The sequence below is a fragment of the Pantherophis guttatus genome, chromosome 6 (assembly GCF_059756535.1).
Source record: "Pantherophis guttatus breed Tessera chromosome 6, ASM5975653v1, whole genome shotgun sequence".
Lineage (NCBI taxonomy): Eukaryota > Metazoa > Chordata > Lepidosauria > Squamata > Colubridae > Pantherophis > Pantherophis guttatus.
The window spans coordinates 6601577-6624791 of NC_142068.1; the positions used below are offsets into that span (position 1 = coordinate 6601577).

Sequence of the window (23215 nt, forward strand, 5' to 3'; positions counted from 1 at the left end):
GGTGACAAAAGGGATAAGTTTAAGTTTACTACTAATTTTGCTGCTGTAGTTGAGACTGTTGAATCAAGACTCTCAAGGAAGCAACGAGAGCAACTCTGGCTGTTGGACAGTGGGGCAAGTAGACATATTGTAAGTGATCGAAAATTGTTTACTGAGTTAGAAGAACATAAGTCTATGGTCAAAGTTGCCAATGGTAAAAAGGCAAGAGTTACTGGTATTGGGAAGGTTTTTATCCCCGGGTTTGGGGAGGTTGGTGCTGTTTTATATGTACCTGAGATTGATCATAATTTGCTCAGCACTATGAAGATAAGTGAGGATACCGAAATAGAAGTGTTGTTTACAGGGGGAACTGCTGTTGTTACCAATGATAAATGTGTGGCTGGGGAAGTGTTGAAGATTAATGGTTTACCTTATTATTCCCCCATTATAAGGGCTGAGGAATTTAATGTTAGTAACCATGTCACCACTTTTGACAGCGATGATGAATCCGAGTTGGAATCAGATGGTGATTTTAAGGGTACTCAAGAAAAGAGGAGTTTTAATGGTAATTGTAGAAATGTTTTAAAGAGTAAAATGTATGTACGTTTTAATCTTGAACAAAATGGTGAGGAGCCTGACAATGCCAATTCAATTTCTATTGGCAAACCATTACCTGATGAATGTGCTCACCTTATGCATCGTAGAATGGGTCATATGAGTTTTCCTATTGTGCAAAAGATGTCTGAATGTTCAAATGGAGTTAGGATTAAGGACTGTAACACCTTTCTAGATTGTTCTATTTGTAGGAGCGCAAAATCCAAAATTAAGCCCACACCCAGAAAGTCTCAGAGATATTCTGAACACATATTCCAGTTGGTACATATGGACTTGCTAGGTCCCTTGAAACCCTCCATTGGCAAGAATCATTACTTCCTGACAATTGTTGACGACCATAGTAGGATTTCTTTACCTTCTTAAATCCAAGGATCAGGCATTATCTAAGTTTAAGGAGTTCTGCAGTTTAATCGAGAATCAGCACAAGGTCAATATTCAGAAGATCTTGACCGACAGAGGAACTGAGTTTAATTCAGCCCAGTTCTCTGGTTGGCTAAAGGAAAAGGGTATAGTCCATTTACGGACCACCACTCCCAATCCGCATTTCAGAACGGAGTGGTTGAAAGGAGGAACGGTGTCCTGCAGGTGCGCTCTTGAGGATGCTGATCTAGATATTCATATTGGGCGGAAGCAGCTCTGTATGCAAATTACACTCTCAATCGGGTATGGTCTAGTGTGGTGCAAAAGACCCCATATGAGATAGTGTATGGCCATAAGCCAAGATTGATGCATCTTCATGTATTTGGAGTGATGGCCGATGTCCACATCCCAAAAGAACTTAGAAAGAAGGGGGATAGGGTCTCAATCCAACTGAGGTTCGTTGGCTATGAGACAGGTTCTAAGGCCTTTAGGTTTGTGGACTCAAACAGGAGAATAGTAATATCTAGGTCAGCCACCTTTTATGAAAGCACGAATTGGAGTAGGATACACACTAATGAGATCCTGACTCAAACCCCTCCTCGTGATCTGGACCAACAGGTGGAAGATGCATCGGAAAATTTATCTAGTGATAGTGATACATCTGATTTTGAGGATGATGAGGAACATGTATCCCCACACACCTTTAAAGGGTATATTAAAACAGAGAGCAGGAGTAACCTGGAAAGAAGGGCACTCCACTTTAAAGGTTCAAAACGATAGCAATGAGGAGGACAACTCATCAGACAGTTCTGATGTAGATGAAGAACCAGTAAGTATGCCAGTTCAGTCCACTAGGGGCAAGAAGCCAAAGAAGTATGAAGGTTTTATCACTTCTGTTGACCAGGTTTCAGTCATACCCCAGAGGTATGAGGATGTGTTGACTCTATCTGATAGAGAACAACAAAATTGGCGTGCTGCGATGGATACCGAATTGGTAAGTTTGAAAAAGCTAGAAGTATTCACACCAACGGAATTATCAAAGGACAAGAAAGTAACTGGCACTAAATGGGTCTTTAAGAAGAAACCTATTGATAATGGGAAGTTCATTTATAAGGCGAGATTGGTTACACAGGGCTTTTCACAAAGGTTCCCTGATGATTAAGTTGACACCTTCTCTCCCATAGTGCGCCCAGAGAGTGTGACGACAACACTCACCATAGCCGCTATTCAAGGAGAGAACGTGTATCAATTTGATATACAGACTGCTTACTTGCATGCTAAGTTAGATAAGAAACTATATGTCAGGGTTCCTCAAGGTATAAATCATCAGGAAGGTGATGTTTGGCTTTTGAACAAAAGTCTATATGGTCTCAAACAATCTGGCAGGAGGTGGTATGAATGTCTTACCAAAAGTTTAAAACAAATAGGTTTTGCAGCTTCATCGGCTGATGAGTGTGTGTTCATTAGAAACCACCAGGGTACTAAGGAAACAATCTTGGTTTACGTGGATGATATCTTGTATATCTGCAAGTCTGAGAACAGATGCAAGGTGTTCTCTAATGAGTTAAGTAAGAATTTTGCCCTAAAGCCTCTGGGTCGAATTGATAAATTCTTGGGAGTCCAATTTGTAAAAACTGAGAAGGGGTTTGAACTTTCTCAGCAGGATAAGATCATGGAATTGATCAAAAGATGTCACATGACAGAGGCTAAACCTTGTGACACCCCTATGCAAACAGATTTTCTTAAGAACATGTACGTTGAAAGTGCAGCTTTTGAACAAAAGACACTTTACAAATCCGTGATAGGGTCGTTATTGTATATTGCAGGTTGGACAAGGCCAGATATTAGTCTAGCCGTAAATGTTTTGTCCAGACATTCTGAAAATCCCACACAATATCACTGGAACAGTTTCAAAAGGGTTTTAAGGTATTTAAAGAGCACTGTAAACCACTCACTTTTGTTGGAGCCAGATATATCAGACAAACCAAAATTATGCTGCTACTCAGATGCAGACTGGGCAGGGGACATTAAGTCCAGGAAGAGTACCTCAGGTTATGTTATATTTTTGAATGGAAGTCCTATTCACTGGTACTCAGGTAAACAGAAGTTAATAGCTACTTCCACTGCTGAGGCAGAGTATGTATGCTTATCTAAAGCATCAAACAATCTGATCTGGTTTGATGATCTGTTAATGAATTTGTGGGAAGAACCTGTATACCCTATAAACATCCATGAGGACAAAATGGCTGCTATCAATATATCGCAGGCTGATGCTGTGGGACAAACGTCACGTCACATTGACATTAAGTATAAGCATGTTAGGCAATTGTCAAGGACAGGTTTTATCAGGACAGTTTTCTGCGAGACCAAGGAACAGATAGCAGACATACTTACTAAACCACTACCCCGGGATCAACATCAATATCTCCTAGATAAGATATCTATGGTTATATGAAAGTGTGCCACTTACCATTGTGATGTGTGTATCCAATGATTTGTATGTATATGTATTTATAATCAATAGCTACGGAGAAGGGGATTGTGAGAGTAAGTTCCTTTCAAGGTTTGCTGTGATCTGTTGATTGGATCCTGGCTTGAACATTTGAATGAGCCAGTCAGACTGCAGCTTTTGGCTCTGAGTTTTCCCGGACCTTTCCTAACTGACCATGACTCAGCATTTAAGCAGTTGCTCGTTAACAGCACTTACCGGCCATTGAGAGCAGAGCAGAGCAGAGCAGAGCAGAGCAGAGCAGAGCAGGCCTATGACCTACTCACCTTACTGAGATGCAAGCTGAGTTGAGCACACACACACACACACACACACACACACACACACGCTTGAGCTGAAGTCACTCCGGACTACTTCTGAGGAAGGAAGGAAGAGCTGGGCTCAAATCGTATGGAGAGACTCCAAGAGAGTTGAATGGACCTTGGCTAAGAAGAGAGATGACTATTGGTATTTTTATAGGCTTTGTTTTATTTGTTTGTTCGTTTCTATTAAACTAGTTTTAGCTTTTCTAAAACTCCACTCTGGCTTGTTTGCTTGTTTGATGTGTTTGCAAGTGATTAAGGGTCACGATCCAGAAGGAACCTCCTAAATTTCTTAACAGTGGTACCCGACAAACTACTTCTAAAACTAAAATCTTATGGCATTTCTGGACTCATGCATAAATGGATAGCTGCTTTCCTGTCAAACAAGCAACAAGTGATCAAAATAGGAAGCGCTCTATCAAATCCTGCACTTGTTAACAGCCGTGTCCCCCAAGGCAGCGTTTTAGGACCAACACTCTTTATACTTTACATAAATGACCTTTGTGATCGTATTAAAAGCAACTGTGTTCTCTTCACTGATATATATAAAATTATTCAATACCACCGAAAATGCTGCTACCCTTCAAAAGGACCTTGACTATGTGTCAGAATGGTCAAACAAGTGGCAACTTCAAATCTCAACCAACAAATGCTCTCTCTTACATATTGGCAAAAAAAAAAAAAAATCAGAACATAAAGTACAAGCTGGATGGACACAACCTTGTAGACAACCTTCACTCTGTCAAGGACTTTGGAGTACTCATCTCTAATGATCTAAGTGCCAGAGCCCACTGTAACTACATTGCCAAAAAGGCATTAAGAGTTGTTAACCTAATCTTGCATAGTTTCTTCTCTGGTAATATTGTACTACTAACTAGGGCATACAAAACATTTGCTAGACCAATTCTCAAATACAGCTCATCTGTCTGGAACCCGCACTGCATATCGGACATTAATACAATTAAGAGAGTCCAGAGATATTTCACGAGAAGAGTCCTCCACTCCTCTGCTCGCAATAGAATACCTTATGCCACCAGACTTGAAATTCTGGGCTTAGACAACTTAGAACTACGCTGCCTTTGGTCAGACCTAAGCGTAGTACATAAAATTATCTGCTACAATGTCCTACCTGTCAATGACTACTTCAGCTTCAACCACAACAATACACGAGTACACAATAGATGCAAACTTAAGGTAAACCACTCCAAATTCGACTGCCATATCGTTTTGTCACGAAAATATGACTTCAGGTCAATGCCTGGAATGCACTACCTGACTCTGTGGTTTCTTCCCCAAACCCCCAAAACTTTAACCTTAAACTGTCTACTGTTGACCTCACCCCATTCCTAAGAGGTCTGTAAGGGGCGTGCATAAGTGCACCAGCGTGCCTACTGTCCCTGTCCTAATATTCCTTTTTACTCTTACTCTTTTCATGTATTCATAATCATGTTTATACTTTTATCTGTTATCTTATATATGCTTGACAAATAAATAAATAAAATAAATAAACCTTCCCAGCTAGATTCTGACAAGCAAAATCAATGGGGAAGCCTGATTTGCTTAACAATCACATGATTCATGTCACACTTATGCAGTGAGTTGCATAACAACTGTAGCAAGAAAGGTCATAATTTTGGGCCCAGTTGTCATTTCAGAGAAAGCATTCATTTAAGTATGAATTAATCAAAAGTCCACCCCTGGGTAATTCTTTTCCTTCTTAATGGAACTTCTTTAGAAAAAGGGGGAATAAGTGACAGGTAAAGAAGACAGGATGACAAACGGAAACATTCCTAACATCCGCCGCAAAGAACGTCCCATGTTTAACTAGAGTCTAGAATTAGAATAGAATAGAGCTGGAAGGGACCTTGGAGGTCTTCTAGTCCAGCCCCCTGCTCAAGCAGGAGAACCTATACTATTTCAGATAAGTGACTCTCCAGTCTCTTCTTATAAACCTCCAGTGATGGAGCTCCCATGATTTCTAAAGGTAACTCCTGTTCCACTGGTTAATTGTGCTCACCGTTAGGAAGTTTCTTCTTAATTCCAGGTTACTTCTCCCTTTGGTTAGTTCCAGTGGTAAAATCCAATTTTTTTTACTACCGGTTCTGTGGGCGTGGCTTGTGGGCGTGGTGTGGCTGGGTGGGCATGGCAGGGGAAGGATACTGCAAAATCTCCATTCCCACCCCACTCCAAGGGAAGGATACTGCAAAATCCCCATTCCTTCCCCACTCTGGGTCCAGCCATAGGTGATATTTGCCAGTTGTTTTTTTTTTTTAATTAGATTTATATGCCGCCCTTCTCTGGAGACTCAGGGTGGCTTACAATGCGTTAAGCAATAGCCTTCATACTTTTGTATATTTTATACAAAGTCAGGTTATTGCCCCCACAACTGAGTCCTCAATTTACCTACCTTAGAAAGGATGGAAGGCTGAGTCAACCTTTTGAGCAGTTCTCTGAACTGCTCAAAATTTCCGCTACCGGTTCACCAGAACCTGTCAAAACCTGCTAGATTACACCCCTGGTTAATTCCCAACCATTGTTTCTTGCCTAATATTGCAAAGCTGCATTACAGCTCTTATTTAGAAGCAAACGGAATTTAGCACGGGCTAAATTCAGAATGGGTACTGAATTTAAAAACAAAACAAAACTCCAAAGAAAATAGTTCCAATACCTCCCCTTCTTTAATTACAGCTAAACTATTATTTATTTATTTATCAACAAATTAATTATGTGCTAAACTACAATAAATCCATTTCTTCTCTATCTGAATTAGATAGTGACCAAGGAAGTCTTGTACTTCATGGAGACTAACTAATCCACTACCGCTGTGTGCTCTGGCCTGTCGTACAATTGTTCCGATATTGTACTAAATTCAATATTGCAACAGTATCTGTCCTTTACTGAACATTTCAGGGAAGGTAGTCATTAATGAGGACCCGGATTGTGGGGGCAATAAGCTGACTTTGTATCAAAAAGAACACCGCTTAGGGGGGCCCAAAAGCCCTACTAAGCAGGTATATACAAAAGGATGAAGGCTATTGCTTAACGCATTGTAAGCCACCCTGAGTCTCCGGAGAAGGGCGGCATATAAATCGAACCAATAAATAAATTAAATAAACAAACAAACAAACAAACAAATAAATAAATAAATAAATAAATAAATAAATTACAAAATCTCTGTTAATGCTTTTCCTTCATAATGGAATTTCTTCAGAAAAAAAGGGAAGAAATGATAGGGAAACATGAGAGGATGACAAGTGAAAATAATTCTAACTTCCCCCACAAAGAATCTCCTGTGGGAAGAAATGTCCATCTGGGTTCAGTTCCAAGTGGGGAGAAAGGCACTGGAAACATGGTGGCTGATTGGAAAGATGGTTTTTAATGGTGGACAGGACCACATGGTTTGAGGTCCTGGGCAAAAAGCACATGGTTGAGAGAGAGAGAGAGATTTCTACCCTCTGTTCAGCTTTGAATTTGAGCTTGTATTCTGATTGGTTGTCACACTCCCATGGGGCCATGCAGGGCTAACTTTATAGGTTGTCTGTGTTCCAGGCTTGGTTGACTCTTGCTGGGTGATGATGTAATGAAAGGGCTTTGGGCAATTCCTACTATGCCTGAAGGAGGTAGATCTTTGTTATATAGAATAGATTGGCCCAGGCCTTAATGGCCCATTGACAAAGGTGTGGGGGACTGAGTTTCTGCCTCCCTTTTAGGGGAAATATTCTGCCCTTTTAATATTTCCTGAAATATCCCATTTTCCTAGGAGAGGGGTGGGTGCTAACTTCCTACACTCCCTTGTCTAAGGAGGGTTCAAGATTGCAAAGGTACAATATAGCTCTTATTTAGAAGCAATCTGAATTAACATGGACTAAATTCAGAATAGAAGCTAGACGAAAAAGAAAAATAATCCAATAAAGACAATTTCAGTAGCTCCTCCTGTTTCCTTATAGTGAGTAAAGTAATAATTCCTTGCCGATGTATTGAACCACAGTAAACCCATACCTTCTCCATCTGTAGAAGATAGTAATCAATGAAATCTTGTGGTTCATGGAGAGATCTGGATTCCTTATGTTTCTCTATTTCCTGCTTTGCAAAGGAAGTGATCACCTCTACAGAAGCCGAGGCCTCCTTGTGAGGGCCTGGGAGGTAGCTCATTAATCGTGGGAACACAAAAAGCATCTAATAGAAATGGAGATTGGAAAAAAAATTATTTATTTCCCATCACAATTAGAAAAGACTCTCAGCAGTTCACAGTAACTGACAGCACTTAATAACCAAAGAAAAACATTGCAAGCACATTAAAACATGGCAAACCATACATGGTGTCAGGCCTCAAAAGCTCTCCAGAAAAGCTATTTCCAAATTCTTGTAGAAAACAAGGTTAGAGGCAAATAGATTATTATAAAGCTATTATAAAATTGTCTCATTCTCTCCAGGAGCCATCCTAAACACCTATGGCTAACTGAGCCATGATTTAATAAATTAAACCAACTGGATTCAAATGCCAAGCTAAACAATGAATTAACTACATAGATCAGATTTTCAGTGTGCTAATTTTAATAACAGAATAACCGAGTTGAAAGGCACCCTGGAGGTCTTCTAGTCCAACCCCTTCCCTGCTCAAGCCAGAGACCCTCTGACATTTCAGACAAATGGCTGTCCAATCTTTTCTTAAAAACCTCAGTGATGGAGCCCCCACAACTTCTGGAGCAAGTCTTTTCACTGGCTAATTGTTCTCATTCATTGGCATCTTTCTGTCTCAAGCGATTATGGTATCGTGCTCTGGAAAGAGGTCCTAAAACAGCATCTGGTGTGACTAAAAAGGCCAATTTGAGAGTGACAATCCCTTCCACATGGAGGGCAGATACATTCTGTCCCCTGCCCAGCCCCCAGATTTAACTGGTTCCGGGACTGTCCCTTTGCCTCAGCCTGCCGAACAAGGGTCTCTTCGAATTGGAGAAGGCCATGCTGCGTCTTTAGCCTCCAAGCTGAACAATCGGAGGTCAAGGTTTCCCAGTTGTTAGTGTCCATTTCCAGGGCCTTTAATTCCCTAATTGTTCTCACTGTCAGGAAATTTCTTCTTAGTTCTAGGTCTCTGTCTGATTAGTTTCCACCCCTTGCATCTTGCAATCTCTTCAGGTATTTTGAGAAATAGATTTTTTTTTAAATTTGATTTATATGCCGCCCTTCTCCGGAGACTAAGGGCAGCTTACAATGCGTTAAGCAATAGCCTTCATACTTTTGTATATTTTATACAAAGTCAGCTTATTGCCCCCACAAACTGGGTCCTCATTTCACCTACCTTAGAAAGGATGGAAGGCTGAATCAACCTTGAGCCTTGGAGAGATTCGAACCAGCAGAAATTGCAGGCAGCTGTGTTAATAACAGGGTGCTTAGACCACTGTACTATCAAGGCTCTTAACCACCTCTTCTCTGTTTCTGCAACCTTTCTTTATATGTTTTAGCCTCCAGTCCCCTAATCATCTTTGTTGCTCTTCTCTGCACTCTGTACTTTTTCTATAGCAGGGATGTCGAACTCGTGGCCAACGGGCCGGATGCGTCACGTGCTAACCCCCAGTTTAGCGAAGGGGGAGGGGAAAGTCATGATACATCACATGACGACAACATGATGACGTGAGTTTGACACTCCTGTTCTAGAGTCTCAACATCTGTTTTACACCATGGTGAATAAACTGGATGCAATATTCCAAGTGTGGTCTTACCAAGGCATTATAAAGTGTTACTAACACTTCATGTGATCTTGATTCTATTCCTCAGTTAATGCAGCCTGGGACTGCGTTGGCTTTTTCGGTGGCTGCTGCACACTGCTTAGCGTTTAAATTGTAAGGAAGCAAATGTTGGTTCAGTATTAGGAAAAATTGGTGAGAACTGTTCAATCATGGACAGACTCAAAGAGTGGTAGAGAATTCCCTTTGCCATCAAGGCTTGAAATTTTGGCCTTAGACAATCTGGAACTGCACCACCTGCGGTCTGATTTAAAAATAGTGCACAAAATTGTCTGCTACAACATCTTATCTGTCGACGACTTCTTCAGCTTCAACTGTAATAATACATGGGCAAACAATTGATACAAACTCGAGGTAAACCGCTCCAAACTCAATTGCAAAAAATACGACTTCAACAACAGAGTGGTCGATGCCTGGAATGCTCTATTGTTACATCTCCGACTCCATTGTTACATCCTCAAACTCTCACAGCTTCAACCTTAAACTGTCTACCGTGGACCTCTCCCCATTCCTAAGAGGTCCGTAAAGGGGGCGCGCATAAATGCACCAGCATGCCTACCATCCCTGTCCTACTGTCCCTATTTATCTGTATTCATTACCTTCATTCATGTCCATGTTCATATTTATACCTGCTATCTTGCACATGTTTGACAAACTAATAAATAAAATAGAAATAAATGTCAATGTAAACAGAGGATCATGGATGGCCATCTGCTGGTCATACTGAAATGAGGGATTCATTCATGGGCAGAACCATTTTGGTGTAGTTGTTAATGCCCCAGCCTAAAAACTAGATACTCTCAGTTCTAGTCCCAACTCAAGCACTAACTCAACTATATGACACTGGAAGAGTTTTTTTGTCTCAGCCCCAGGAAGTGAGCAATGGCAAACCACTTCCAAAATCTTGACAAGAAAACTACAAAGACTTGTCCAGGCTTTTCACCTTGAGTCAAGACTGATTTTTTTTTAAATTTGATTTATATGCCGCCCTTCTCCGGAGACTCAGGGTGGCTTACAATGCGTTAAGCAATAGCCTTCATACTTTTGTATATTTATACAAAGTCAGCTTATTGCCCCCACAAACTGGGTCCTCATTTAACCTACCTTAGAAAGGATGGAAGGCTGAGTCAACCTTGAGCCTGGTAAGATTCGAACCTGCAGAAATTGCAGGCAGCTGTGTTAATAACAGGGTGCATTAAACCACTGTACTACCAAGGCTCTCTGTACTGTACTATCCCCAATAGGTGTGTCTCAAGGACAGACACACCTATTAGGGATAACAGTGCAATAGATGATTTCTAAGGCTTCCCCCCTGGATTACATTCATGATTCCATGAAACTACTGATGGAAACATAGGTTTTTGGAGAGCTTTAATATAAAACAGACTCACCACATGAAAAAAAAAGGTGGTGAATCACCTTTTGTTTGAATGGCTTAAACATGGGATGGATGGACGGATGGATGGATGGATGGATGGATGGAGGGCCATCTGCTGGTGATACTGAAATAATGGATTCTTTCATGGGGAGAACCATTTTGGTGTAGTGGTTAATGCACCAGCCTAGAAACTAGATACCCTAAGTCAGTGATGGCTAACCTTTTTGCCATCGCGTGCCAGGAGAGGGGGGGTGGGGGAGGGTCACACGCGCACATGCCCACGCGCATGTGTGTGCAACCCCCTCCTCCCCCGCTCCTGGCACATGATGGCCTGGTAGGCCTGTTTTTCTTTCTTACCTGGTTCCAAATCCTCTCTGTGTATCTGGGAATGGCGAAAGGGAGTGGGAGCCTTTCCCACTCCCTTGGAGGGAGCCTTTCCCACTCCCTTGGAGGCCCTACGGAGTGGGAGCCTTTCCCACTCCCTTGGAGGCCCTACGGAGGCTGAAAAGGCCCATTTCCCAACTCCCGGTGGGACAGGAAGTGACATTTTTTGCTGTCCCCAGCCTCCAGAACCTCTCTAGGAGTCTCTAGGAGCCTCTCTGGGAGTCTCTAGGAGCCTCTCTAGGAGTCTCTGGAGGCTGGGGACAGGAAAAAACATCACTTCCTGTCCCACCGGGAGTGGGGAAATGGGCCCTTTCAGCCTCCGTAGGGCCTCCAAGGGAGTGGGAAAGGCTGTTTTCGCCGTTCCCAGATACACAGAGAGGATCTGGAGCCAGGTAAGAAAGAAAAACGGGCCTTCCCCACCCCACCCCCCAGGCCCTCCAGAGGCAGGAAACAGCCTGTTTCCCTACTTCTGGTGGGCCCAGAAGGCCCAAAAATCAGCTGGCCGGCACGCGCATGCACCCCAGAGCTGAGCTGGCATGCCCACTAATATGGCTCCGCGTGCCACCTGTGGCACGCGTGCCATAGGTTCGCCATCACGGCCCTAAGTTCTAGTCACCACTCAAGCACTAAATCAACTGGATGACCTTGAACCAGTCCCTGTCTCTCAGCTCTACGAAGTAGGCAATGGGAATCCATTTCCGAAATTTTGACAAGAAAACTGTAAAGGCTTGTTGAGGCTCTTATCAGGCAAGAGTCGAATCTGACTCAAGGGTGCACACACTTACTGTGTTAGAAGTACAACTGGTTATTTCCAAGGCTTCCTCCATGCCTTACATTCATAATTACATGAAAATACTATTGTAAACTAATGCTGGGAAAGATGGAGGGCAAAAGAAGAAAGGGACGACAGAGAATGGGGTGGCTGGATGGAGTCACTGAAGCAGTAGGCATGATTTTAAATGGACTCCAGAGGATGGTAGAGGACAGGAAGGCCTGGAGGAACATTGTCCACGGGGTCGCAATGAGTTGGACACGACTTTGCAGCTAACAACAACAAAAACTATTGGAAACATATTTTTGGGGGGGAGCTTTAATAGAAAACATGACTCACCACATGAAAAAAGCAACCAGAGAATTTCACAATAATTTCAAGGGCTTTAATTAACTTCTGGAAGTTCTCATCTTCAGGAGCAAACTGATGTCCAAAACTCAAAGCACATATGACATTGGAAACTGCATTTACTACTGCACATGAAGGATCAAAAGGCTGTCCTGCAAACAAAGATATTTAAACAAAGATAAGATTCCATAATGAATTATTAAAGAACAGGAGAAGGGAGGGAGGGAAAGAAGGAAGGAAGGAAGGAAGGAAGGAAGGAAGGAAGGAAGGAAGGAAGGAAGGAAGGAAGGAAGGAGGGAAGGAAGGAGGGAAGGAAGGAAGGAAGGAAGGAAGGAAGGAAATTGGGAACTCTATGGAAATTGGGAACTTTCAAAACTAAAAAAAAAATAAAATCGAATAATCTCTTTTTCTTTAAAATACTCAGAATAGAAAAGATTTTGGCAGATGCAGACTTGAGCTGTTACCCAAAATTACAGACCTTCTGTTTGTCTAAACATCTCCACCAACGTCTGAGCCACGTCTTCTATCTGATGCTCAATGCTTTTCTTCCCCAGGCCCAGCTTCCGCAAAGAAGTGACGCCAATGTGTCGCTGCTGTTTCCAGATGTGGCCATTCGAGAAAATAATTCCTAAAGGCATCAGCAGACAATGATAAATGATTCCTGACTACATTCATATTTTTTAAAAACCCAGTTAGGTCCAGTTCTTTTTTTCCTTTTTTCGCTTTAATTTATATGCCGCCCTTCTCCGGAGACTCAGGGCGGCTTACAATGCATTAAGCAATAGCCTTCATACTTTTGTATATTTATACAAAGTCAGTTTATTGCCCCCACAATCTGGGTCCTCATTTCACTTACCTTTGAAAGGATGGAAGGCTGAGTCAACCTTGAGCCTGGTGAGATTTGAACTTGCAGTAATTGCAAGCAGCAGATGTTAATCTGTTAATAACAGTGCTTGCACTGTACAGTCCACTGTACTACAGGCTCATTATACAGTTCGATCCAAATATCTCTTTGGATTTCAGATGGGAATACCAAAACTTTATGACATGTTGCCATTTTATAAGATTCTGGCTATGTTATTATTATTATTTTTTTACAAAAATATTTATTCTTTTCGGGAGTCACATGGACACCCCCATGTGGTATGGTGACCACAGATGCAGTGCTTGCCAATCTCTGTCTTATACAATGGACATCAAGACCTTCTAAGATGATGTAAGCATTAATGTACAAGAATATTTGTTATAGGCACAAGAGACAGGATCTTCTCAGGGATCTCAGAACCCATCTGCAACTTCCTCCTACAAGATTGAAATTGACCAGCAAAATAAGCAAATGGCTTTTTTATTCACCAAGTTTAATCAAGGGACCAGTGTCGATATTATTTAGTTTGGGTCATGAAATGCACGAAAACAACTAACCTCATAGAGCACCAAGGATCCCTTAATAAAATTTCTGTTGTGTTTTCCTGCCAATAATTAAGTACGATATTTTAAACTGCTTTTATGAAAGCTGTCTATAAATGAACAAACAGTTATAAGAAAAGCTTCGTTAAAAATAACAAAGCTTATTATCTTCTGAGTCAGAATGTGGTAGTCTTTATCTGACCTATTCAAGCATGTAGTAGGGAAAAATGACCAATAGTTTATTAAAAACAATGACTTTAAATTAAGGAGCTGGAAAATAATATATTTGAAAGAAAAGTGCAAGTTAGAGGGGTACAAAACAATTGAAGAAATGAAGTGGAATGGAATGGAATGGAATAGAATAGAATAGAATAGAATAGAATAGAATAGAATAGAATAGAATAGAATAGAATAGAATAGGACAAGGAATGGAATGGAATGGAATGGAATGGAATAGAATAGAATAGAATAGGACAAGGAATGGAATGGAATGGAATGGAATGGAATAGAATAGAATAGAATAGGACAAGGAATGGAATGGAATGGAATGGAATGGAATGGAATGGAATGGAATGGAATGGAATAGAATAGAATAGAATAGAATAGAATAGAATAGAATAGAATAGGACAAGGAATGGAATGGAATGGAATGGAATGGAATAGAATAGAATAGAATAGAATAGAATAGAATAGAATAGAATAGAATAGGACAAGGATGGAATGGAATGGAATAGAATAGGACAAGGAATGGAATGGAATGGAATGGAATAGAATAGAATAGAATAGAATAGAATAGAATAGAATAGAATAGAATAGAATAGAATAGAATAGGAGAATTGGAAGGGATCTTGGAGGTCTTCTAGTCCAACCTGCTTAAATTAAGGAAATGTTTAAATAAGTGTTTTATTGACAGCTATTATTGACAGCTATCCTGAAACTGATAAATGTCCAGAATCCTTATGTTTTTTTTAAAAAAAGCTTCAAAACAATCTTCTGGACATTAGGCCATGTATGGTTGATCTTCGGGATGAAATATTTGAATTCCGGGGGACAGAGAAAACATCGCAAATGTTGAGATTCTTAGTTTCATTGCTACATGGTAGAATCCCGAAGGTGCTTTTTTCAAGAGGTCCTTTTGAAAAACAAGAAAGTCCAGTTGTCTCTTAAAAAGGCACCTTTGGGGAAACCTTATAAGAGCCTTGGTGGTGCAGCGGACTAAGTGCTGTTATGTAGCACTTAGCTGCCAGCTGCCTGCAATTAGTGCGAGTTCAAATCTCACCAGGCTCAAGGTTGACTCAGCCTTCTATCCTTCCGAGGTAGGTAAATTGAGGACCTGGATTGGGAGGGCAATAAGATGACTTTGTAGAAACACCACTTATGGGGGGGGGGGCAAAAGCCCTAATAAGCAGGTATATACAAAAGAGTGAAGGCTATTGCTATAAGTGCATTGTAAGCTGCCCTGAGTCTTCGGAGAAGGGCGGCATATAAATTGAACTAATAAATACATAATAAATAAACCTTGACCTGGATGACTGAGAATCTCCATAGACCTTTACCTGGTAGAATCATTCTTTCCTGAACTTCATTAATGTCATAAGGAGATCAGCCCTATAGTTTATGAAGTCAGACAACAGGGTAAAAAACCCCCCAGAATATATTAAGTTAGTTGATGCTCATTTGAGGGGAAATACTCTTAGAAAAGTTCGTGAACTGGAACAGATAAATCAGGACAATATAAAAAGTGCATTTTCATTAAGATATAAGTAAGTTATATTCTTTATAAAGGACTCTAATTTCTAAGGAAGCAATTCCTTAAGTGTAGAATTCACTAAAAAAATTGGTTCCTTCTTAATCATATATCAGTCAGAAAATGGGGAAGAAATTTCAATGCATCAACAAATGGAAATTGTCTCCCTGAACTTAAGAAGACATGAATCTTCCTAGAAGATGGCAAGAGGAACAAGCCAACCAAGCAACCATGAATAGGAATAAAAAATAGTGTGAATTTACATAATTATAATATGGGAAATATTAACTATATAATTGTGTGAGGGGCCCTTGGTGCTATCTGAGCTTGTTTTTTTTCTTGCAGATGTTTCATTACCCAAGATAGATTACCCTACCTTGGTAACGTCATCAGTGCTAGAATATGAAAAGAGCCTTGGTAGTACAGTTCTCTAAGGCACCCTGTTATTAAGCTGGTTATTAAGACCAGCTGCCTGCAATTACTACAGGTTCGAATCTCGCCAAGGCTCAAGGTTGACTCAGCCTTCCATCCTTTCTAAGGTAGGTAAATTGAGGACCCAGTTGTGGGGGCAATAAGCTGACTTTGTATAAATATACAAAAAGGATGAAGGCTATTGCTGAGTACATTGTAAGCCACCCTGAGTCTCCGGAGAAGGGCAGCATATAAGTCAAATTAAAAAAAATATATGTAAAGAATAGCAATAGCAATAGCACTTAGACTTATATACCGCTTCACTGTGCTTTTACAGCCCTCTCTAAGCGGTTTACAGAGTCAGCCTATTGCCCCCAACAATCTGGGTCTTCATTTTACGGACTTCGGAAGGATGGAAGGCTGAGTCAACCTTGAGCCTGGTGGGATTCAAACTGCCAAATGGCAGGCAGCCGGCAGCCAGCAGAAATAGCCTGCAGTACTGCCCTCTGACCACTGCGCCACCATGCAGAAAAAAATATTTACATATTCATTTATTCTTTAGAAAAAAAATAGAGCCCAATCATATGTGGTTTTACGTATTACCTAAAGAAACATCAAATAATTACAAAAAGGAAATGCAATGTCTGAGTCAATGTGACAGATGGAATGCAATGGAGATGCACAATAATGTGGTGAAAACTGGATTATAGCAATATTTCTTTTGCTTAACTCATAACTGTAAATCATTTTGTTTATTATCCCTTACTTTCCCCCCCCCACCCCCATGCTATACATACTATCCCCACAAATCGTAGCAGTGTGATAGTTATTTAGATATAATTCCTTATTATTTCTACTTACCCCTTCTATTCCCTACAGCTGTCATGAAAGCATCCTCTGGTCGATATGAGAATTCTTCTGGGAAGCGGGTCATTCCTTCTTTCACAGTTTTGAATCCAGATAGCACTACTAGAAGGTAATGTCCGACCCACATGGAGTATATCTTTCCATATTCTTTCACATGCTGTCAAGTCAATCAAAGTTGTAAAATGTTACGATCATATAAAATAGATCATTTACAGCTAATATGCCACCTACCGCCTTCCCTAAATTCTCAATTCTAAGGCCTTTCACCATATGGAACTGTCTGCTCTTTAGAAACTTATTTTCTCTCTCTAAGATTCCTGCCAAAAAATTCGGTACGCATTTCCTTTATTTTCCTGGGATGTTCCTTTCTCTTTGTTTCTTCCTGAAATCTACTATCTCCAATCTGTTTGCTCCATTCTCCTTTGCCTCGAATGCGAGATGGTCTTGTTACTGTCCACCCCTCCTCTGAATGACAGATAGGTGAGCCAATAATTGTCTGAAGCAGTGTCAGGGTTCCAAGTAACACCCCCCACTGAAAGAAGACTCCAAGGCTAGGCATTCCTCAAAGTTCCATTTTATTAGAGATGTCATATTGGCACATCTGGGAAAACCTGGATCTGAAAGCTTCCAGGTTTTCCCCACCCCAAAAAAAGTCCAAGTCCCTGCCCCAACACCCACATGTCCATCACATGGTCCAATCAATGCACCCAGCCACACCCCTCCAGGTGCAAGGCAGAGTGGCCTTGACTCTCAGAGAAAGGAATGTTATTTTGACTATATATCTCCGCAGCTCCATACAATCCCCCCTCCCAGTTTCCCACAGCACTAATTGTGGCAGGCCTGCTGATTCAATGCCCAAGATGACTTCCAGGCCTGACAAACAATGTTGTGGTCCGCCAGCAGCCTGCGGAGCTGGCAGCGGAGTCAGACAGGGATGAGGCTGAGGAAGAACATGGACCAGTCCTGGCGGCTGGGGAAGGCCCGGATGAGGGCTCTGCGTCAGAGGCAGAGATGGGGCCAGGGCCATCGGGGAGTGAGGTGTGGACTCCGGAGCCTCCAGAGACTGATAGGAGTGAGGCAGAGGAACAGGAGGAGCCTGTTCCTAATGCACGCATGGGAAGAGCTGCCAGAAGGCAAGAGCAGCTCAAGCAAAGAGGACAACTCGGGAGTAGGGCCAAGAGATGATTGGCCCCTTCCATAAGGCTTAGAACAGACCACCAACGGCATTTGGGCTTTGCCGGAAAGCAACGTTGGTAGCTTTGTCTTCTTCTTCGTCTACGTCTTGCATTTATTTTTGTATCTGTGACTTCTGAATGTTTGCCAAGAAAGGCCTTTGGCAGTTTGCCTAATTGGATCAAGGTTTGCGATAGGACTGAGGAATTGGTGTTGGGAGGAATTTGCTTTAATTTAGTTGAAAGATGCTGGGAATGAAGTAATTCTCAGCTGTTCGAATAAAGTTTGTTTGTTTTTTCACTGACTGATTTTCCTACTACTTATTTGGGCCTGCGTCACAACAAACAGTTTGTTTGTTATATCTTTTAAGCAGTCCATTTTGCTTTTCAGAGGCTTTCTCAACCTCTTTGCCCTCTGCTTTTTTCAGCCATCAACTCCTGAACTGTCCAACTGATTGTTATATTGACAGGACAGTCTAGAGCTGTGATGGCGAACCTATGGCAGGTGTGCCACAGGTGGCACGCAGTACCCTCTCTGTGGGCACACAAGCCATTGCCCCAGTTCAGCCAACTGTGCATGTGTGGGGCGCATGGGGGGGGCAGACACGCATTTCATTTTGGGGGTTCGGGCGTGTGCTTTGGGAAAAGGCTAGCCATCACTGGTCTAGAGACTTTGTTGTGCCATGATCTAGAGTTCTTCATCAGACGGGTTGTGACCTGAATTAAGATTTGCCACAAGGGCAAAACAATCTCTATACAAACTATTGGGTGAGGTGTTAAAATAAACTTCCTTGCGACTGATGTCATGCAGAGTGTGCGGAGGAGAGCCTTGTTAGTCAATAGTCACCCCAAATCAAAAAGAGTCTGGTCACACCCATTCACACTTTAAGGAGCCTTATTGCACAGTTATTGCACTGTTGGAGAAAGAAGTCATCTTCAAGAGAGGACAATTGCACTCGCTGGAACCTGCATTGCTCTCAGTGCTTCACTTTGCTCAATAGGAAGCAGAGATTGTGTCAAGAATCCATTTCTCTGGCTCCAGAGAAAGACAGAAAAGCTGGAGACAATCGGCTGCAAGTATAACAAGTTCTAAATTTATTTCACTCTTGCTTTTAACATGTTCTATCTCTGTCTCTTTTACATACGCTGTATGTAAACTGCCCAGATTCCCTTAGGATGAACTGGGCCATGTATAAACTTGTTAAATAAATCAAATAAAAATATATTATGTATACAGAAATGATACCATATAGCTCTGTGATGGCAAACCTACGGCATGTATGCCACAGGTGGTACGCGGAGCCATATTGGCGGGCATGCAAGCATTGCCGTAGGTCAGCTGCAGCACACATCTGTATGCCGGCCAGCTGATTTTCAGGCCTTCTGGGCCCACTGGAAACAGTCTGTTTCCAGCCTCCAGAGGGCCTCCAGGGGGTGAGGAAGGCCCATTTTTTGCTCTCCCCAGGCTCCAGCTACTTTCTAGGAGCCTGGGGTGAAAGAAAATGGCCTTCCCCACCACGCCCGGAGGCCAGAAATGGTCCAGGGCACATTGAATTATGGGTGTGGGCACACATGCGCGTGAGCCCCCTGTTAAAGATATTGTTGTTGTGTTACCAACCAGCAGAGTGTAGAGCACAGAGAAACGTTGCAATGAATAAGAGATGTACAAACTGGTTTATCAAAAGTTTACTTTATAGTGAAAAAGCAATCTCATAGTCTTTAAATCAATCCAAGTCTTTGCCAGTTAAATCAGTCCAGTGATACAAAAATCTTCTTACCACACAAACAGTAGTTGGTTAGAATAACAAACTCACTCTGGTTCACAAACCACAATGGTAGCAGATCCATCCAACGATAATAGCACAATGGATAGCACTCCTCACACAATGGTAGCTTATCATCAACTGAATACGTTACAGTACCTTTCTTAAATACGTTCACAACCAGTAATTATCTAATTACAGCATGACTCAGCATTACAATGAATCAGCAGTAAAACTTTAAAGTCACACAATACATATTCATATTAAAGTCACAGAACACATATATTGCCTGGACACCTTGTTAGGCTCAAACCATATCCTAACACCCCCCACACTCCCTCTGCTTTTGGCACACAACGGCAAAAAGGTTAGCCATCACTGATAGAGCTGGTTTATTGCTGCTGCGGTGGTTTCTTTCAGAGATACTCGTCTCAGGGTACCTCTGTTGAAATGGCAACAGAAACTATTCCTGAGGTGAAATTTTAACATCTATTCAGGGGAAAGGAAGGGTTTTCCCCTTGTCTATGTTTATGGAGATTCTCAGTCATCCAGGTTATGGATTGTCCTAGAGGTGCTTTTTCAAATGGCAACTGGACTTTGTTTTTTCCTTAAAGACATTTTGCTTCTCATTTGAGAAGCTTCTTCAGTTCCCTCTGGATGATCCCACTCTTAGACATAAAGAAAAATACGTGGTTAAATTAGCCTCTGAGAAAGGAGCACAAATCTAGACGCAGATAGTGAGCAGATAGGTTTTCGGCATGGTTCTGCAACTACTTTTCAGATCGTTAATCTGGTAAACTGGCTTCTCTCAGACCAAGAAGAGAAAGGGAATGAGCTTTTTTCTCTTCTCCAAGAATGCACATGTGTTGGGTAGAAGACAGTCATAAACAACATTTCCAGCTCATAAATTGTCCCCCCCCCCCCCACACACACTTTTGTTCTGCTCTGTGTAATTTTTTCTTGGTGATACATTTGTTTAAAGAAAAGCCTTTTTGTCCTTCACTGAGGATAAAATTGTGATGTTTAGGTATTATTCTAGCATTCCAAAATAATTCTACAGGATCGGCAACCTCAAAATCTGCTCCTGAATTTTTTTGGTTTCGTAACCAGTGGTGGGTTGCCCCCAGTTCGCACCGGTTCTATAGAACCGGTAATAAAACCAGCGGGAGGCTCCGCCCACTGACCCTGACGTCATCAAAATGCTTCTGTGCATGCACAGAAGAGAGAGCATGCGTGACCCCGTTGCGAACCGGTAATAAAGATAAGTAGAACCCACCCCTGTTCGTAACCTACATCTTGAATTGGACGATTCTTTTCCTTCTGACTTTTTGATGAAATAGTGGAACTTGAAAAAAGAATGTAGCTTTCATTATCTAGACCCGTGATGGTGAACCTATGGCACGCGTGCCACAGGTGGCACGTGGAGCCATATTAGTGGGCACGCCAGCTCAGCTCTGAGGTGCATGCCCGCACCGGCCAGTTGATTTTCGGGCCTTCTGGGCCCACCAGAAGTAGGGAAACAGGCTGTTTCCTGCCTCTGGAGGGCCTGGGGGGTGGGGTGGGGAAGGCCCGTTTTTCTTTCTTACCTGGCTCCAGATCCTCTCTGTGTATCTGGGAACAGCGAAAACAGCCTTTCCCACTCCCTTGGAGGCCCTACGGAGGCTGAAAGGGCCCATTTCCCCACTCCCGGTGGGACAGGAAGTGACGTTTTTTCCTGTCCCCATCCTCCAGAGACTCCTAGAGAGGCTCCTACAGACTCCTAGAGAGGCTCCTACAGACTCCTAGAGAGGTTCTGGAGGCTGGGGACAGGAAAAAACGTCACTTCCTGTCCCACCGGGAGTGGGGAAATGGGCCCTTTCAGCTTCTGTAGGACCTCCAAGGGAGTGGGAAAGGCTGTTTTCGCCCTTCCCACATACACAGAGAGGATCTGGAACCAGGTAAGAAAGAAAAACGGGCCTACCAGGCCATCATGTGCCAGGAGCGGGGGGGAGGGGGTTGCGCACGCATGCGAGTGGGCATGTGCGCCCGCGACCCTCCCCCGCCCCCCCTCTCCTGGCACGCGATGGCAAAAAGGTTAGCCATCACTGATCTAGACAAAAGGGTTGTTTCAACTGGATTTAGCACACAGTGGCTAATTTTGTTAGTGACTATTGGAGGAATATTACTTGAGTATGGTAATTCCACCAACAGTATTGCCCAACTGAATGATTCTCCCCATTACACAAAGTTTCCTGAAAACTACTTCTGAAGTATTAAAAAGTTAGGTATCTTACACTGCTAACAGCTTTGGTGCAGGAAAATGTGCCAAAAGTAGAGAGGTGGTTCAATTAGATTGTATCACCACCAATATCTAGGTCATAGCTATACCAGATACCAAGCACACACTAGCGTGTCATAGCTGTACAGACAAACCTGTTCTATTGCTTCCTTCTCCAAATAGCTGCATATGAATCATTATTTAAGGCAGCAGTTACTCTTCAGAATTCAGATCCAGAAATAGTTTTTGAAATCATTATAGAACTGCAGAATTAGAAGGGGTCGTTCAAGCTATCAAGTTCCACCCATTATCCACTGTAGGAACACAAAACAAAGCATCTTCAACAGAGGAATCTCTAATCTCATTTGAGCAGAGTGAGGGGAAACCACCCCTCTCTCTGGCGAATTCGTTCCATTATCAAACATTTCTTAGTAAGGTTGAACTAGAATCTGCCTTCTAAAATATCAGTCCTGCTCTGTGAAGTTTCTTTCATACCCTGCTCTGTAAAATGTTGGTGAGCAGGTCTCAGCTCGAATATTCTGGTTCGATGAGGTACATTACTAATCAAACATCATCACCAGCACTTGATTAATTAAATTCCTCATCATTTTGCTAGGTTAATAGATTTGTTTATAGTTACGGTACAAAGAAAACAATTGAGTATTATTTTGTATATGACGTTGATTATTTAGAATGAAATACCTTACGGAAATAATCTTCGCGAAGCCAAAACCCGTAAGTCCACAAGGTCCCCATGAGAGGTAGAGCCAAAGGACCGGGAGGCAAATGTCTTCGGGACCAGAGTTGTTTGAAGAAAAGGAGAATCAGCAGAGCAAGCAGCAAAACAAACAGAAATATTCCCATCACCATCATTGTCTTGCTGGCTCTTTATTTCACTAATGGGAAGAGATTGGGAAGATGTCTTTTAATGCCCTGTCTAATAAGCATTGACACTTTGTGAGCAAGATGTTATCAAATAAAACTATGGTAGCACAGTTTTTGAAGGGCAAGCAAGGATCAAATTATAGGTAGAGAGCTGTACAGTAGGTGTTTTGAAATACCGGTCTAAAAATGATCTCACCATACAAACTGCCTAATAATCCATGGACACAACTGAAAATGCTCCTTACAAACATATCCATATGTTGTGTGAACCCAGCAATAGGTTGAAGAAGTTTCACTATTGAGTAAATAGAAGCA

At 42.0% G+C, this 23215-nt stretch overlaps 1 protein-coding gene across 1 annotated transcript in view; it reads right to left on the reverse strand.

The window, feature by feature from the left end:
* The window catches only part of LOC132709909 (cytochrome P450 2J2-like), a 35895-nt gene extending 12996 nt beyond the window's left edge, over positions 1–22899 (reverse strand). Inside the window, exons 1-5 of the mRNA XM_087872409.1 lie at positions 22718–22899; positions 16818–16980; positions 12870–13019; positions 12383–12543; positions 7765–7941 (exon numbers count right to left, since the gene is read on the reverse strand). Coding sequence (XP_087728535.1) covers positions 7765–7941; positions 12383–12543; positions 12870–13019; positions 16818–16980; positions 22718–22888 — 822 coding nt within the window. The 5' untranslated portion in view covers positions 22889–22899. The remainder of the gene's footprint in view (positions 1–7764; positions 7942–12382; positions 12544–12869; positions 13020–16817; positions 16981–22717) is intronic.
* Positions 22900–23215: the final 316 nt, after the last annotated feature.